The following is a 16,460-nucleotide window of genomic DNA, read 5'->3' on the forward strand; positions in this document are numbered from 1 at the left end:
TTGCTGGATGGTTAATTTTTAATCAGTCTTGATTTGAAAATTTTATTTTAGGCACAGACTGGAAATCTGATTAATTTTATAGCAATTCTCAGCAGTTTGAGATTTTAGAAACAATGTAAACTTAAGAAAATTAGTCATTTTTCCTCTTGTGTGAAGTGAAACAGCTCTTAGAATTCCAATAGTGAGTACTTTTAATTCTGGTACATAGACTGACTACAAATCTAAAGTTATCTTTTTTCAATCAAGGAGAATCTAGTGCATGGCAGAAAATCAGTTTCAGACTGATGAATCCATGATCAAAAGTAATGATTGCAATGCCTAGAATACAATGGAGGAATTTTATGCTTCATGATACAAGCATAAATCACAATAGACTCTGCACAACTTCATATTTAAGTAATTGTATTTGTTATCTGAGCAAATTACGGAGCTTTTCATTGACTTTTCTTGAAAAGCTTTATCTCTGTATTCCTGAAAAGGGAATCTACTTCATTCATTATTCCCCTAACTGCTTCTCCTCTTCTGCTTGAACTACTAGTCAGTCAGTATGGTTTTGAACCTGTTCAGGAGCTTGAAGTGATGAAATTCTGAAGACATGTATGCGAAGGTGAGCAGCAATCTGCATGCATACACCAGTGGAGTATCTCAGCAAATCAAACAAAGATATGACCTAAAAATAAACAAAAACAAATTCATGTTACAAAAAAAAAAAAAAGCTTTGAAACCAGAACGTTTACCCTATAGCTCTGCCCTCATGTTCATTTATTTTAAGAATATCTTTGTTTATCCCATCTATTGTTGTGTCAGTAGTTTTAAAAAGGTATTTAAGTGATTAAATTTATATTCAGCTAACTTAAAAGCCATCTTAATTTACAAGTTTTTAACTTCAATTTGACTTTATTGCAAATTAACCATGTTTTTGTATTTCCACTGCTAACAAAGCTTTCGATCTGCATGAATGATTAAATTACTCTGCTAAATTCAGATTAACATTTACATCAAAGCAAAAGCCTGAATTCATGGCATGAGTTTCCATGATTTTCTTTTGTCCTAAACTTCAGCCCCATGTATTGTAGAGAACAGCTACCACTGTATTGGGTACCAAGAAAGGAGAAACAACTAGTTTAAATGATGGCATGGGGAAAGAGGGACTGAGTTTCCAACCTGCCCCTTATATAGGCCTCCGTATGAAAATAAGTATTTAACACTGTTTCAGTGGATTTGTAAATTAAAGTTTAAAACAAATGCTTACCAACGCTATCCATAGAACAATATATTCATCAATAAAACTGTTGAAGTACTGGTCCAAAAATAGAAGACCTGGCCCAATAAATGCAGTATCTTGAAGATAGATCTCGCTTTTTGTCATGTGGGCCACCTACATAAAACAAGATTCAATATAGCTACAAAGCTTCACATTTGGTATCAATGAAAATTTTACTTTGAGAATATGAACTATTATGGTAACAAATATTTTAATAAAGGAACAGTACAAATAAATAATGCTCTTAAAAAGGACAGTCAACCTGTTCAATTGACTAATAAAAAAACTGGGGGTTTTAATAAGGACATTTTCTATTTAAAGTTACTTTAAGCTCTGCTACTATTTAGCAAGGTCTTTTTGGGAAGCTCCTTCGGCACTATGGCATCCCAGCAAAGGCGGTTAACTTGATTAAGAACTTATATGACGGCATACACTGTAGAGTGATCCATGGAGGGCAGCTTACAAACAGCTTCCAGGTGCGAACCGAAGTCAGACAAGGATATTTGTTGTCACCATTTCTCTTTCTCCTTGTCATTGATTGGATTATGAAGACATCCACTTATGAGCGCAGGAACGGAATCCAGTGGACGTTGTGGACCCAGCTTGATGACCTAGACTTTGCCGACAACCTTGCACTCCTTTTGCATAGCAAACAGCAGATGCAAGAGAAGACTAATGTAGTGGCAGCCATGTCATCATAGGTTGGCCTCAACATCCACAAGGACAAGACCAAGATCCTCAAGATTAACTCCATCAGTAATGACCCAGTCACACTGAAAGGAAGCCCTCTGGAAGTAGTGCAGTCCTTCACCTACCGAGGCAGCATCATCGACCAACAGGGGTGGCACGGACGCAGACATCAAAGCAAGGATCGGTAAGGCAAGAGCAGCTTCCTTACAGCTCAAGATCATCTGGAGCTCCAGAGAGCTGTCTTTGGCAACAAAGATTAGCCTGTTCAACTCCAATGTGAAATCAGTCTTATTGTATGGAGCTGAAACCTGGAGGACAACTAAAACAACCACCAGGAAGATCCAGACCTTCATAAATAGTTGCCTTAGAAGGATTCTCCAGATCCGCTGGCCAGACACCATCAGCAACATCTACCTCTTGGAGAGGACCCGTCCACTTCCAGCAGAGGAAGAAATTAGAAGGGGAAGGTGGGGCTGGATAGGACACACACTACGCAAGCAGCCAACCAACATCACTAGACAGGCATTGCGGTGGAACCCCCAAGGCAAGCGGAAAAGAGGCCGCCCAAGAAACACCTGGCGACGCGACCTTCAGGTTGATAGCATAAAAATGGGCTATACCTGGAACCAGCTAGAGCAAATAGCCCAGGATAGAGGACTCTGGAGATCTGTGGTTGGTGGCCCATACCCCGATTGGGGTGACGGGTATGAGTGAGTGAGTGTGTGTGTGTTTGGGTGAGCCCAAGAGCACCACCACAAAATCTGCTTTTGGCTCACCCTGTCTCCTCTGCCTCTCTAATACATGCCTGCTTGCTGCTCAATTAGTTTCAGCATTGCTGTTGCTGTTACCCCTAGAACCCCTTTACACTAAAGAAGCATAAGTATGCAAGTTTCTCCTCTCACCACCCATAACAAAGAAAGTGATGTCACCATGAAGCTCAGTGACACTGACTGATCATATATGTTACTGCTGTCAATGTGTTAGCTACAAAGACTTCCATTAAGTAGAAAAAGCTGCCTTTGGATCCAGTCCAGCTATGTAACAACTGCACATATAGCTCTTCCTTCCAAAGGCCTTCTCCCCTTCTGACTGGTAACTAGCTGTGTTTACAAGTTCTTGTACACCTTCAAAACAGTCTTACTGAGCCTTCTGGATCCAGTCCTTCCTTGTTACTCTGCTCTTGTGAAGTCTAAGCAGTGAGTCTGTGCCATACTTGCTGTAAGCCATGTAGTTGCTTCTCAACGCAAACCTAATACTTTGCTATTTAGCTATACAGTGAAGGTTTGTTAAGACACCTGGAATAGTCTGTACCCATACAAAAGTCACAAGACAAAAGTCCTCCAATATTAATATCCAGAATAGTGCTAACGAGCTTGTTGATTTTATGGTTTTCTGTCTGGGTAAGGCAGATCTTGGTCTGGTGAGTCTTGCTCTCTTATGAATGAAAAAAAATGTAGATAAACATAACATTGTACTTTCAGTTGTCTAGAAGAACTCTGTGTATGCCCTAGTCTAAAGATTAAAAAGTTAAGGCAGGAATGCCTTAACCACTGGGCTATAGGGTATTCTTGGACGGGTCTGTTGAAGCTGTTCCGCTTTGTACAAAATATTTGACTATTTAATTAAATAGTCAGTGGCACATGGCCTTGAATTTGAGTCTCCTGCATCACAGGTTAGAGCCCTAACCAGTGGGTTATGAAATTGCACTCTCCGCCTCTTTGGCCCAATGAATAATTATTTTATAAAAGTGAAACAGTTTCAACAAGAGAGACTGAGACACCCCCATAGCCCAGTAATTAAGGCACTCATCTGGGACATGGGAGAACCAAGTTCTGGATCAGGCAGAGTCATCACCACCTGCTCCTCAGGCTGTTTTGTGCAGGCCCCAATCCAGTTGCTATGCTCTAAGGAGGCCTCTGAGCACATCTCCTGGATTGGATCCCACAGAAGAGATAGTGAGTAAATATCTAGTTTGTGAACCCTGCTGGGGCACAGGTGAAAGTTAGATGCTAAGCTGCACACTGCTGGCAGGACTGAGGTGCAGCCTCCATTTCCCTCCAGTGGAAGTTAAGGTACCTAGGGAACTTTACCAGTGGGAAGTTAGGAGCCTAGGGAGTTTAGGCACCTTGGGTTTTGAGGATTAAATTTTGAACGTGGCCACCTCAAGGGGCAGTTGGGTCCCCCTGTTGAATTCCAGCCAGTCTCTGACAGGCCCAGATTAGTTGTTGTAGTAGTAGAGGTTCTGCAATAACCAACGGGGTATATTAGCAGAGTTGAGTGGGAGAGCTTACAAAATTCCTCACTTTCGTAAGTACCAAATACACACATCCAACAACAAACAAACAAGATTCCTTACCACCAATTTTTGTGTGATCTTAGCACTCACAAATCCAAATGTTAAGACATAGAGGCAAGGGTGCTTTTCAAACAGCTGAGTTGTAGATTTTTTATAGATCATTATTGCCAAAGTGATGACTAGTCCTATATGGAGGCCTGGTGAAAGAACACTAGTGCCCTGAAACACACAAAGCAGAAAATGTTTCTCATCATAACTTGAATCATACCATACATTTTTGGGCCCAATTTTTAGGACTGCTGACCAACCACAACTTCCACTAAAAGCCAAATGAAGTCACACGTACTCAACATGTCTGGAAGAAAAAAAATCAGGTCCTGAGCTGCTGTGCAGCAGGGGCACTCGCACTGACTTTTCTTTCCCATTATAGTTTATAAACTCAAACCTCATTGCAGTTTCTCTGACAATACAAGACCCCTAATCAAGGGTATACAGAAAACATGACTTGGATTACCACTGGAGTTGAGTTCTTATTAGCTGTCTCATTCATATATATATATTTAATGGCTTTACAGACAGCATTAAGGTATATCAAACAGAAGAATCAATGTATTAGATTGCTTAAATACTCAATCAGTAAGATGGTCAGACGTACTAACTTTTTTGTAATGTAAGAATTTAACATACAAACCAGACAACACAGTAACCCCCCTTTCTTCCCCACCCCAATATTAGAATACAGTTTAAATTCTAAAATAGCTTACTGCGATTGTAGATCCATTTTTGCCAACTCCACCACCAAAGATGACATGGAAATAGTTGGAACAGGAAAATAATGCTCCACCCACTATTCCAAGAACAGGGAAAGTCTTCAATTTTAGGTCTATCAAAGGGATCTTGCAAGAAAAAAGTTTAAAAAAAATTAAAGGACATCATTCCTTGGAAAAAGTTAAACTGCTGCTGAAGACTCCAAAAACAATTTGTATTGCTTCATTTTAACTATCCCTTTTCCTTGAAATTTATACTCAAATCAACAATTTTAGAGTACAGTCTTGCCCTTAAGACGATAGAATACCCCCCCCCTTTTTTTTTTTGGAATGTTTAAATCCTGGAGAAGTAGGAGGGTAATTCTGCCCTTGAAATTCAGCTGTATTTGCAACACCATTAAAAAGCTCTTTTTATACTTTTGCTAACTATTTCAAATTTGATTCAACAGAAATCTGTGTCAGAGGAAAAAGGATAGTTCTTTCTAAATTCATTGGTCAGCACAATGGAGCACCACAGGAAATGTAAACTCCATCTGCCTGCTTTGTGATTATGTTACATAATATTCCATGTGATGTATTATGTATATTATCCATTATTGCATTATGTATATTATCCAGATATAGATTTAACAAAATATTTACCTTTTAGGGTCAAATGCAGTTTCAAGAAAACTTCCAAGGCAGCAAAGGGTTAAAAAAAGAGTAGCAATAAATTTTCTGAAACCATGGACTACATATTTTTGGAGACAGACTTGTTTTTTCTTCAACATTAAAATCTAAAGCAGAGACTCCTGCATCTCAAAACAATCCACCAATTAACACAAAAAGAATATATAGTCAATTAGCCAAGTTTGTGAAGTCTAAAGATCCCAGTTATGGTTTGCATTTTAAATTTAATAGTTTCAGAAACAGAACAAAAGCTATTTGGGGAGAAGAAAACCAAACTGTTTAAGACAACATTTCCCTCTAAAAACTTGCCATTTCATCATTGCCAGATTGATGAATGAGTCAGATACAATAAAACATTACCAAAATAATCTAGACTGCAAAATTAACTTGATGTTGCAGGATATTAATATCTATTCCAATCAACTAGTACTGTGTATTATACAGATGAAACCACCACCAGGAGCAGGAACTACAGTATACAGCAGGCTTCACTGAAATTGTTTCCAACTTTTAAAAATATTTGCATTCAATCCTATATGGTCCTATTCTACATGAAATATATGAGCTGTTCCCCCTTCCCTCAAATAGACTGGAAATATTTTTTAATATACTGCTGCCAGAACACTGCTGGGTAGACATTTTAAAGTTACAGGGCCAGATCGGCTCTTACACCAGTGTAAATCCAGTGCAGCTCTATTAATTTTAACAGTTACTCCATATTTACATCAGCATAAAGCAAAATTTAGCCCATTGGATTTGTAGATTTCAATGGCCAGTTTGTTTTACAATTGAGACAGTCTACTTTAAAAATTATAATTTTGAGCAGAAATGTATGGTACAGGAATAATTAAATATAAAAATTGGATGTAATAGAAACTATTACATATGAAAAATATAGACTGTGGATAAGATTCCTTTGAACTATAATCAAAATGTATTTTCCAGGCCTAAAGTTAATATATGGCAGATGGGGTCTTTTTCCTCTGTGTAGCTCTAAATTCATGCATAAGAAACCACACCATCACATCCAAGCGATACAGCACTGAACTATATGGAAACAGGCACCCTATAATAAGTATATAAAGCAACTTCTGTATGTATTAAAATTGAAATAAAAAATAAGATTTAGCAAATACAGCAAACTAAACACAGAAGATTTGAAAAGCAATTACTAAACATCAATACACCTGCACATGACAGATTCAGATAAAACTGAGAAAGTCTGAATGCTTGATACACTTACCTTATAGTCCCACATAGTAGTTCCACCAAATGCAGACATCAAGAAGAGGATTATTATGGCTATCTGAACTTCAGTTACATCAACCCTAGAAAGAAAAGAGGAAGCAGGCTTAGTTCATACATCTGTTTTTTGAGGGGAGGGAATGGGAATAAATGATTAGGTAATTAAAATGTATCCATTCAGGACATGCCATGTATATAAAATACATGATTTCTGTGACCACAAAATTCTACATACCAACTAAAGCAAAAACATACTTTGCTAAATACCTGTATATTGTTTAAAGTTATGCACAGAAAACTCAGGAGGTTTTTTTTAGTACTGTATAGCTATTTAGGAAATTTTAACACGATTACAAAATCATTGTCATAAATATTAAGCAAAACGATAATTACAACAGTGAGCTTTTAAGAAAAAACAAATACTATCATCATCAGATCTCTCTATTTAACAGGGTTTTATTCATATTGCAGAGTGAGTCTTTATACCATCCAGGGACTGTTTTATTGAGTGAAACTGACTATTCATTTATCAAACAGTGTGATTATCAACCATCAATATTCACTAAAATTAGACAGGTGTGCTGGTTATTTTTTGCAGGCAAATGTACTTTGAGTATTGAATAAATGGCAGCCAAATATCGAACATCTGTTTGTCATGTGTATTTTGCTAGATATGAAATTAATGCATTGATTTTTCCATAACCTCCCTTTTTAAAAAACAAAACAAAACCATTCCTCTAGTTTTAAACTATTTTTCCTTTTTCTAGTGAGAGGTTAATCAGTAGTGTAGCACCTACTAGTGGCTAAGATTCTTCATTTCCTTTTATGTGACCATTTCTGCTAGGAAGCCCTAGGAGGACTGCTGGATATGTATTACCGAAGAATTTGCAATATTTGGTGACTAATCACATCCCAATATTCTCTAATGACTGGACATGTCCACTATATATGCATATAATCCCCTCTTTTATCACAATTTCTCCAACATTTATCCCTCATTCAAATCTATCATGTTTGTTAAGTACCATCTGACTCCTGTAAAGCACAATTTTAAATTGTATCTTAAAGAAAATCTCTCTTAAGAGACTGAGATTGCTTGTCCACTTTTCCAGAGGAAAGCCATTCCCCTAGGGTAATTCGTCTATCCAAATCCTTCTCCCACCACACAGACATCTCTGCAAAAAACTTTCCTAACAAATTTATATCTTTATTAATGTATTTATTTATTTATTGTTTCCAACCTTCCAAAAGCCATTACTTCTATTAAGTTAGTTTCTGTGTTAAAAAAACTGTTTACTAACCTTCCACAACTGTTGTTCTTGGAGATGTATTGCTCATGTCCATTCCATGCTTGGTGTGTGTGTACCATGTGCACAGTTTCCAGAGATCTTTTCCCTTAGTGGTATCTGTAGGGCTGACCCTAGTGCCCCCTGGACCTCATGCACATGCGCTAGTACAAGGGGTGTCACCGGCTCCACACCCTCTCATTTCCTTCTTGCTGGTAACTCCGACAGAGAAGTAGGAGGGCGGGTCATGGAATGGACATGAGCAACACATCTTGAGGAAAAACAGGTATGAAAGGTTAGTAACCATTTTTTCTTCAAGTGCTTGCTCATGTCGATTCCGTGCTAGGTGACAAGCAATATCCCTGGAGATGGGCTCTGAGTTCATAGACGGGCTGATTGCAATACTGCTCTCCTGAAACTGGCATTGTCACAGGTCTGTTGGGTGATGGCATAGTGAGACATGAAGGTATGAACTCACACCCATGTAACGGCCCTGCTGATGTTCTGAACTGATAACTGCAAGGAATGCTACTGCTGAAGCCTGGGCTCTTGTGGAATGAGCCTTCATGATGGCCAGAGGCAGAACCTTCACCTGCTTGTAGCAAGCTTGGATGTAGGCAGTTATCCAGGACAAGATTCTTTCGGACAACACTGATAGTCCTTTCTCCTGTCCGCCATAGCTACAAAAAGCTGCATAGACTTGTGGAAGGGCTTAGACCAGGGGTCTCAAACACGCAGCCCGCGAGGTTATTTTCTGTGGCCCTCAAGCTCCTTGCAGCCCCCCCGCCCTTCCCCAGCATTTACCTAGAGCGGCTCTGGCCTGACGCACACCGGGGGCAGGGCAGGCTCCCTGCCTGCTGGCCCTGCTGCCACACCGCTCCGGAAAGCGGCCGGAACGGGGGGAAGGGAGGGCACATTGGTGTGTGTTGATGTTGCTTCAGGCACCGCCCCCAGCAGTTCCCATTGGCCGCAGTTCCCCGTTCCCGGCCAATGGGAGATGCTGGGGGCGGTGCCTGAAGCAACAGCAATACACACATCCCGGAGCAGCGCGGGAGCAGGGCAGGGCAGGGCAGGGCAGGCAGGCAGCCTGCCCTGCCCCCGGTGTGCGCCGGGCCAGAGCCCACCCCCCGAACCTTTCCTGCAGCCGAACCCCCTGCCCTGAGCCCCTTGCCACACCCTGCACCCCCCCTCCTGCACCCCAACCCCCTTCCCTGAGCTGCCTGCCACACCCTGCACTCCGACCCTCTGCCTTGAACCCCCTGCCGCATCCTTCCTGCACCTCAACCCACTGCCGCACCCCTCCTGCACTCCGATCCCCTGCCCTGACTCCCTGCCACATCCCTTACCCCTCCTGCACCTCACACCACAACCCACTGCCCTGAGCCCCCCCTGCACCCCCACCCTTGCCCTCACCCCACACCCCAACTCCCTGCCCTGAGCCCCTGCCACACCCCACACCCTTCCTGCACCGCCTGGGGGCAGGGAGGGGGCAGAGTTGGGGTGGGGATTTCGGGGAAGGGGTTGGAACGGGGGAAGGGAAGGGGTGGGAAGAGGCAGGGTAGGGGCGTGGCCTCATGGAAGGGGTGGAGTGGGGGCAGGGCCGAGGGGGGGGAGGTGTCAGTAATGCGGCCCTTGGGCCAATGTACTAGTCCTCATGTGGCCCTCATGGTCATTTGAGTTTAAGACCCCTAGCTTAGACCTTTTGATATAAAAGGCCATGGCCTGCCTAACATCTAATGTGTGTAGCCAACATTCTTCATTGGTGCTGTGAGGCTTTGAAAAGACAACAGACAGAAAAATGTCCTGGTTGTTATGGACCTGCAACACCACCTTTGGGAGGAAGGCCGCGTGGGGGCGTAGTTGGACCTTGCTCTTGAAGAACTCCGTATTGGGGGGGGGGAGGAAGGGGTCCTCTACTGTCAGGGCTTTAATCTTGGAGATGCTTCTGGCCGTTATAATCGCCACCAGGAAGGTGACCTTCCACCAGAGGAGCAGTAAGGAACAAGATGCCAACAGCTTGAAGGAGAGCCCCCATGAGCTTTGACAGGACCAGGTTTAAGTTCCATGGGGGAATCGGGTCACAAACCTGTGAGGAGAATCTTTCCAAACCTTTGAGGTACCTGATCATCATCTCATGGGAGAAGACTGATCTGCCCTAGACTGGAGGATGGAAGGCTGAGATGGCTGCAAAGTGAACTTTGACCCATGGCAGAGCTACACCCTGATGCTTCAGGTGGAGCAAATAGTCCAAGACGGACTGCAGGGAAGATTCCATTCAGAGGCCTAACAAGTGAAATGTTTCCACTTAACCAAGTAGGTAGCCCGGGTGGAGGGTTTCCTGCTACCTAGCAAGACTTGCTGAGCCTGATCTGAGCAGGTCTGCTTCTCAGAGTTCAGCCACGCAGAAGCCACTCTGTCAGGTATAGCGAGGGTCCAGTGAAGCAACCGGCCGCGGTCTTGCAAAATCAAGTCCAGACAGGGTAGGAGCTCTAATGAAGTTGCTACCGAGAGGTCCAGAAGCATGCTGAACCAGTGCTGGCGTGGCCACGCCAGAGCTATCATGATAATCTTTGCCTTGCCCCTCTTGATCTTTAGGAGCACCTTGTGTACCAAGGGAATCAGTGGGAAAGTATGCAGCAGTCCATCTGCCCAGGAGACAGGAACACGTCAGACAGGGAGCCGTTGCTGAGCCCGGACATCAAACAGAACCCAGTGGCATTTCCTGTTCTGTCTGGTGTCGACCAGGTTCAGCTTGGGAGTCCCCCCACTTCTGGAAGATAATTCTGGCGACGGCTGGGTGAAGGGACCACTTGTGGCGAGATGCTCCACCAACACATTCCGATCTACTGGGAGGTGTGCCACCTCGAGGCAAACAGTGTGGTTCACACTGGAGGGCTTCTTGACACAGGTCTGAGCAAGCTCCCCCTTGTCTGCGGATGTAAAATATCGAGGCTCCATTGTCCGTCAAGACCTGCATGACCTTGCTGAGAGCTGGGGAAGAAGCACCTGGCAGGCCAAGTATATCACCCTGAATTCCCTGACATTTATGTGCAGGGAGAGTTCTTCTGAGACCAGAAACCCTGGGTTCCACGTCTACTGAGGTGGGCTCCCCACCCCAGGTTTGATGCATGCGAAACCAAGATTACTGTCTGGGACGGGGCAGTGAAGGGCACCCCTTTCGTCATTGACCTTTCATCATTTGTCTCTGCCCACCAAATCAGAGAAGCTAAGACAGTTGGCGGAATCATGAGAACTGAGTCCAAGTTGTGTTTGCCTGGGAGTAGACTGACACCAGCCACGTGTACTACACCACATAGGTACATGCTGCCATGTGACCTAACAGCTTGAGGCACACCCAGGTGGTCATAAGTGTGTGATTTTTGACACTGGCGATAAGATCTGACAGTTTGGAACCAGGCCTCCGGCAGGTAGGCGTTGGCCTGAGCGGAGTCAAGCACCCCATGAACTCTTTTCTGTGCACCGCGACTAGTGTCGATTTCTGTTAGTTTATTAACAGGCCCAGCGTCCAACAAGTGGCCCATACTATGCCAATGCTGGGCTGAACCTGAGCCTACGAGTGGCCTTTGATCAGCCAATTGTCAAGGTACAGGTTGATTTGTACACCTTGACATCTCAGGCAGGCTACAACCACCACCATATGCTTTGTTAAAATCCATGGGGCTGAAGGAAGCGCAGTGAACTGGTAGTGGCATTGGCCCACCATGAACCAGAGGAATCTCCTGTGTCTGTGGAAGGTGGAAATAAGCGTCCTTTAAATCGAGGGCAGTGTACCAATCTCCTGGATCCAGGGAGGGAATGACTGAGGTTCTGCATGGTCTCCCTGGCCTCCATTTCTTGAGATATTTGTGAGGTGACAGGTCCAGAATGGACCACAGGGCCCCTTTACCTTTGCAGATTAGGAAATATTGGGAGTAAAACCCCTTGCCTCTCAAACCTTAAGGAATTTCCTCTACGGCCCCCACATGTAGGAGGGCTTGCACCTCCTAGATGAGAAGTTGCTTGTGAGACGCGTCCGTGAAGAGGCATGGGGTTGGGGAGTGAGAGGGAGGGATGAAAACTCAGGGTGTACTCAACTGTGTCAGTACTGAGCACCCAACGGTCCGATGTTATGCAGGATCACACAGTGCAGAAGGGCGATAGACGGTCTAAAACCAAAAAGGGGAATGGATTCTGAATCAAATCTAGCATGCCATCCTCGGGTGTACCCTCAAAAGGCCTGTCGACCCACTGGGGTATCTACTGAGGCTGAGGTAGAAAGTAGGGGCTGACAGCTCTTATAGCCCTTCTCTCTTAAAGGATTCCTGCCTGAGAGGCCCCATAAATCTAGGAGGCTGTTGAGGCCTGAAATGCTTCCTGGAGGCCAGGAGCTTGTCCAGACCTAGACAGTGGAGCATGGCTCTCGAGTCTTTGAGGATCAGAGAGGGTACCCTCAAATGGGAGGTCCTGGACTAACTGCTGCACTTTGTGCGAAAGGCCTGGTGACTGGAGCCACAAACAGCGCCTCATGGTGACCTCCGATGCCATCGTTCTGACTGCAGAGTCAGCCACATCCAGAGCTGCGTAGAGGGAGGCCCTGGCCACTGTCTTGCCTTCCTCCAGGATGGCCATGAACTCCTGCAGCAGGATGTCCTTGAACTTGGCCATTGAGTCCCACAGGTTAAAATCGTACTTCTCCATCAGCGTCTGCTGATTAGAGATACGGAGCTGGAGGTTACCCGTGGAATAAACCGTTCTTCCGATCAGATATAGTGTCTTAGCCTCTTTATTCTTTGGGGGTGGTGATGGACTGACCTCGTCTGTCCCTCTCGTTCACAGCTGACACCACCAGGGCCCTTGCGGGGAGGGGGGAGAAGGGGGATGTGAATACATGTATTCAAACTCATTGGCTGGTATGTAGGACTACTTTTCCACTCTTTTTGAGGTTGGGGAACAGAGAGGAAGGGGTCTGTCAGAGCCCTGATTGGTCCCAACACCACCTCATTGACTTGGAGGGCCACTCTGGAGGAAGCCGCTGTGGCCAGGATATGCATCGACTCATTTAGCTCCTTTACTTCCAGCCCCAACTTTGTGGCAACTCATTTCAGGAGCTCCTGAGGGGCCCTGAAATCATCTGGCAGTAGTGGATTAGAATGGCTTGCTACTGCCTCATCTGGGGACGAAGAGGCGGCGGCTAACGCCATAGGCGGGGCTGGTCCTTCCTTCGCCATCTGTACCACCTCTACTGTGGCCATTTCAGTGACCTTGGTGTCGGAGTCAGGGTCCGGTGCCAGTCAGGACGACGCAGTGGCTCGTCTTTTGGACATGACGGAGTCTGACTGCTGGGAAGGGGGCCCCGGAGCCAGGGGAAACCCTCACGGATTCCAATACTGCCACTGCATGGGCCAATGTCCTGGTGGCCAAGCACAGGCTGCAAGGCCAGTACTGAAGTCTGGTGCATAAGTCAGGTACCAGCACAGGTGCTGACTTTGTCCTTTCCCAGGGGGTGCTCAACACATGCTCCACTCTTTTTGAAGTGGGGGAACAGAGAGGGACGAGGTGTGGAGCATGGTTTCAGAAGTCTGAAAAGAGCAACCAGTCTGATGCAGAAACTACAGAATCCAAACCACCAAAAAAGAAAATCAACCTTCTGCTGGTGGCATCTGACTCAGATGATGAAAATGAACATGCGTCGGTCTACACTGCTTTGGATGGTTATCAAACAGAACCCGTCATCAGCATGGACGCATGTCCCCTGGAATGGTGGTTGAAGCATGAAGGGACATATGGAGCTTTAGTGCATCTTGCATGTAAATGTCTTGCAACACTAGCTACAACAGTGCCATGCAAACACCTGTTCTCACTTTCAGGTGACACTATAAACAAGAAGCTGGCAGCATTATCGTCTGCAAATGTAAACAAACTTGTTTGTCTGAGCGATTGGCTGAACAAGAAGTAGGACTGAGTGGACATAGTGTGGTCCTTATACTCTCGACTGAAAGGACTATACAAGGTTAACATCACTTCCAGGACTAGCCTCCCCAAAGTAGAAGGGCACAGGGCCATGTAACCCCTGGATAGGCTCAGTGAAGAGTAAATGCTGCACCCTCTTCAAACTATGGAGAAGTGAGGTGAAGTGCCGCCTGTGTTCCTGGAGCTCTGGGAAGCACTGTGCACCCCAATGACTAACAGTGACTTTATGAAGCCATTACTGTAAATAGAGTTTAATGTATTGCAAATCAATAGCAATTGTACAGAGGTCTCAGGGACATCTGACATCTGTAAAAAGGAATGTCAGTTTTGATATGAATTTCAGGTCCTGGACCAGATATGAACTACAAATAAAACAGATTTTTTTTGGCGGGGGGGGGGGGGGGGGGGGGGGGAGAGGGGAGAGAGAGGGAGGGAAGGATGGGTGGAAAGTGAAATGAGAGGTGTCAAAATTTGATGTGTCAAATCCAAAGATCAAATATGTACAATTCTGAAAAGAGTTCTACTTACTTTCCAAACTTTAACATGCCCGATACATATGTCTGCCAGTGAGCACAATAAAACATGAACGTTCCCACAAAACAACAGAAAAACAGCCAGTCAGGGTTCGTTCCCAGCCGAACAGCTATGCAGGCTCCAATGGAAACAAAAACTGAAAGGCAGAGATAAGCATGGTCAGTCATAAATAATTATACTACCTACAATGTTAAAGATAAACACTAGACAAAGTTTGACTGCAATAGCATCAATAGTATAGTGACATGTTGGACAGCATTTCCCAAACTTGAAGCTGAGCCCCCTTCAGGAAAATGAAACCTATGGTGCACTTTACAGCCCCATAATGTGTTGTTAGAGGCTCACCCATCTTAATTTATACCTTTTCAGACCCCTCCCCCCCACCCTCACCCAACCAGTGAGGCATGCCCATACGTTGGGTGACATTGTTATAGGGTAGTGATAGTGAGAGTTACAAATTACTGTAAAAATAGGTTTTACATTTTAGAATAAACTTTTTTCCTGAGGTCTATTTAAAAATAAAATCACACATCACACCATCATCAAGTGCAGACCAAATATAGGGAAGTTCATCTCAACATCTTCAGAGAATTGGAATATTGTGAAAACGGGGAGAAAATGAACTCTTGGATAACCTTAACTACAACATGCACAGTTAAGCACTCACTGTAGTGTTCCTTGTCTCACTAGGTTTAGATCGGGGTTTCTCAACCTGTGGGTTGTGACCCAAAACTGGGTCACTGGAATGTTTCAAAGGATCACATGGCAGCTCCAGTCCTGTGAGACTGTTGTGGCTTGGTTCATGGGGTCACAGTGCCACTCAGGTTTGGCTCAACTGCCCCTCCATCATGAGGACGGGAAGGCAGCCAGCTGAAATATGAGTGAGGAGCACTGTGACCCTGTGTGCCAGGTCACGCCACTCACAAATTTGGCCCAGCTGGTTTCCCCCGAGGGGGAGGAGCCAAACCTGAGTGGTGTTGTGATCCCGGAGGTGACAATGTAGGGAGCTGAGCTCAGCCAGCCCCATGTAACCAGAGCTGCAGGGGGGGCTCTGCAAAGCCCCACCCCCCATGACACCCTATTCCTCCCCAGGAACAGGACCCAATCCCTAGACTTGGGGCCCTCACACATACCAAGGCCTATTTACTGAGTTAATCAAACATCTGTCATAACTTTCTCGACAGAAGAACTGAAGGCTGGCTTCACTACTTGTGGCTCAAACACAAAATAGTGATGAGGGCTGTATAAGTATCTAAGATGCTAGATACAGTATAAATACCTGTAGTTCAATTTTAATTTGATGCTAAAATTGCCAAGATGAATTAAGGTTTGTAGTACAAACAACAACAAAAGTGGGCTATTAATTTCAGATATTAAGCAGTAGCCAATTAAAAATTGTGACTTGGACAGCAATTCAGAAAAGCATCACTTCAGGACAGAGAAATGCAAGAACTTGCATGTGTTTGTTTGTTTTGTTTTTTGATGGAAGCAAACAATCTAGCCCATCATTTTGATTTCTTTCTTAAAAGGAAATGAAACCTTTTCTAATTAGAAAGACTGAGTCATGTCAACATAATCAGGAACTATGAAAGCGAAGTGAGGAAAAGTAAACACACTTAAAAATTGTTAGAACTACAGTACCAGGTCTGGAGAGATTTAATTCCTTATTGTTACTTGTATTGGTCATCTCGGATCTAGTGGAAATGCATACTGTAGACACTAATGTTAAAAAAAGCCTG

The 16,460-nt window shown here is 44.3% G+C and overlaps 1 protein-coding gene across 1 annotated transcript in view; it reads right to left on the reverse strand.

The window, feature by feature from the left end:
- Nucleotides 1-16,460, reverse strand: part of CHPT1 (choline phosphotransferase 1) — a 33,971-nt gene that overhangs the window by 3,927 nt on the left and 13,584 nt on the right. The window contains exons 3-8 of the mRNA XM_005303687.4: nt 14,716-14,857; nt 6,930-7,014; nt 5,015-5,146; nt 4,311-4,469; nt 1,253-1,378; nt 560-670 (exon numbers count right to left, since the gene is read on the reverse strand). Coding sequence (XP_005303744.1) covers nt 560-670; nt 1,253-1,378; nt 4,311-4,469; nt 5,015-5,146; nt 6,930-7,014; nt 14,716-14,857 — 755 coding nt within the window. The remainder of the gene's footprint in view (nt 1-559; nt 671-1,252; nt 1,379-4,310; nt 4,470-5,014; nt 5,147-6,929; nt 7,015-14,715; nt 14,858-16,460) is intronic.

Source organism: Chrysemys picta, chromosome 1 (genome assembly GCF_011386835.1).
Source record: "Chrysemys picta bellii isolate R12L10 chromosome 1, ASM1138683v2, whole genome shotgun sequence".
In the NCBI taxonomy this organism is placed as follows: Eukaryota; Metazoa; Chordata; order Testudines; family Emydidae; genus Chrysemys; species Chrysemys picta.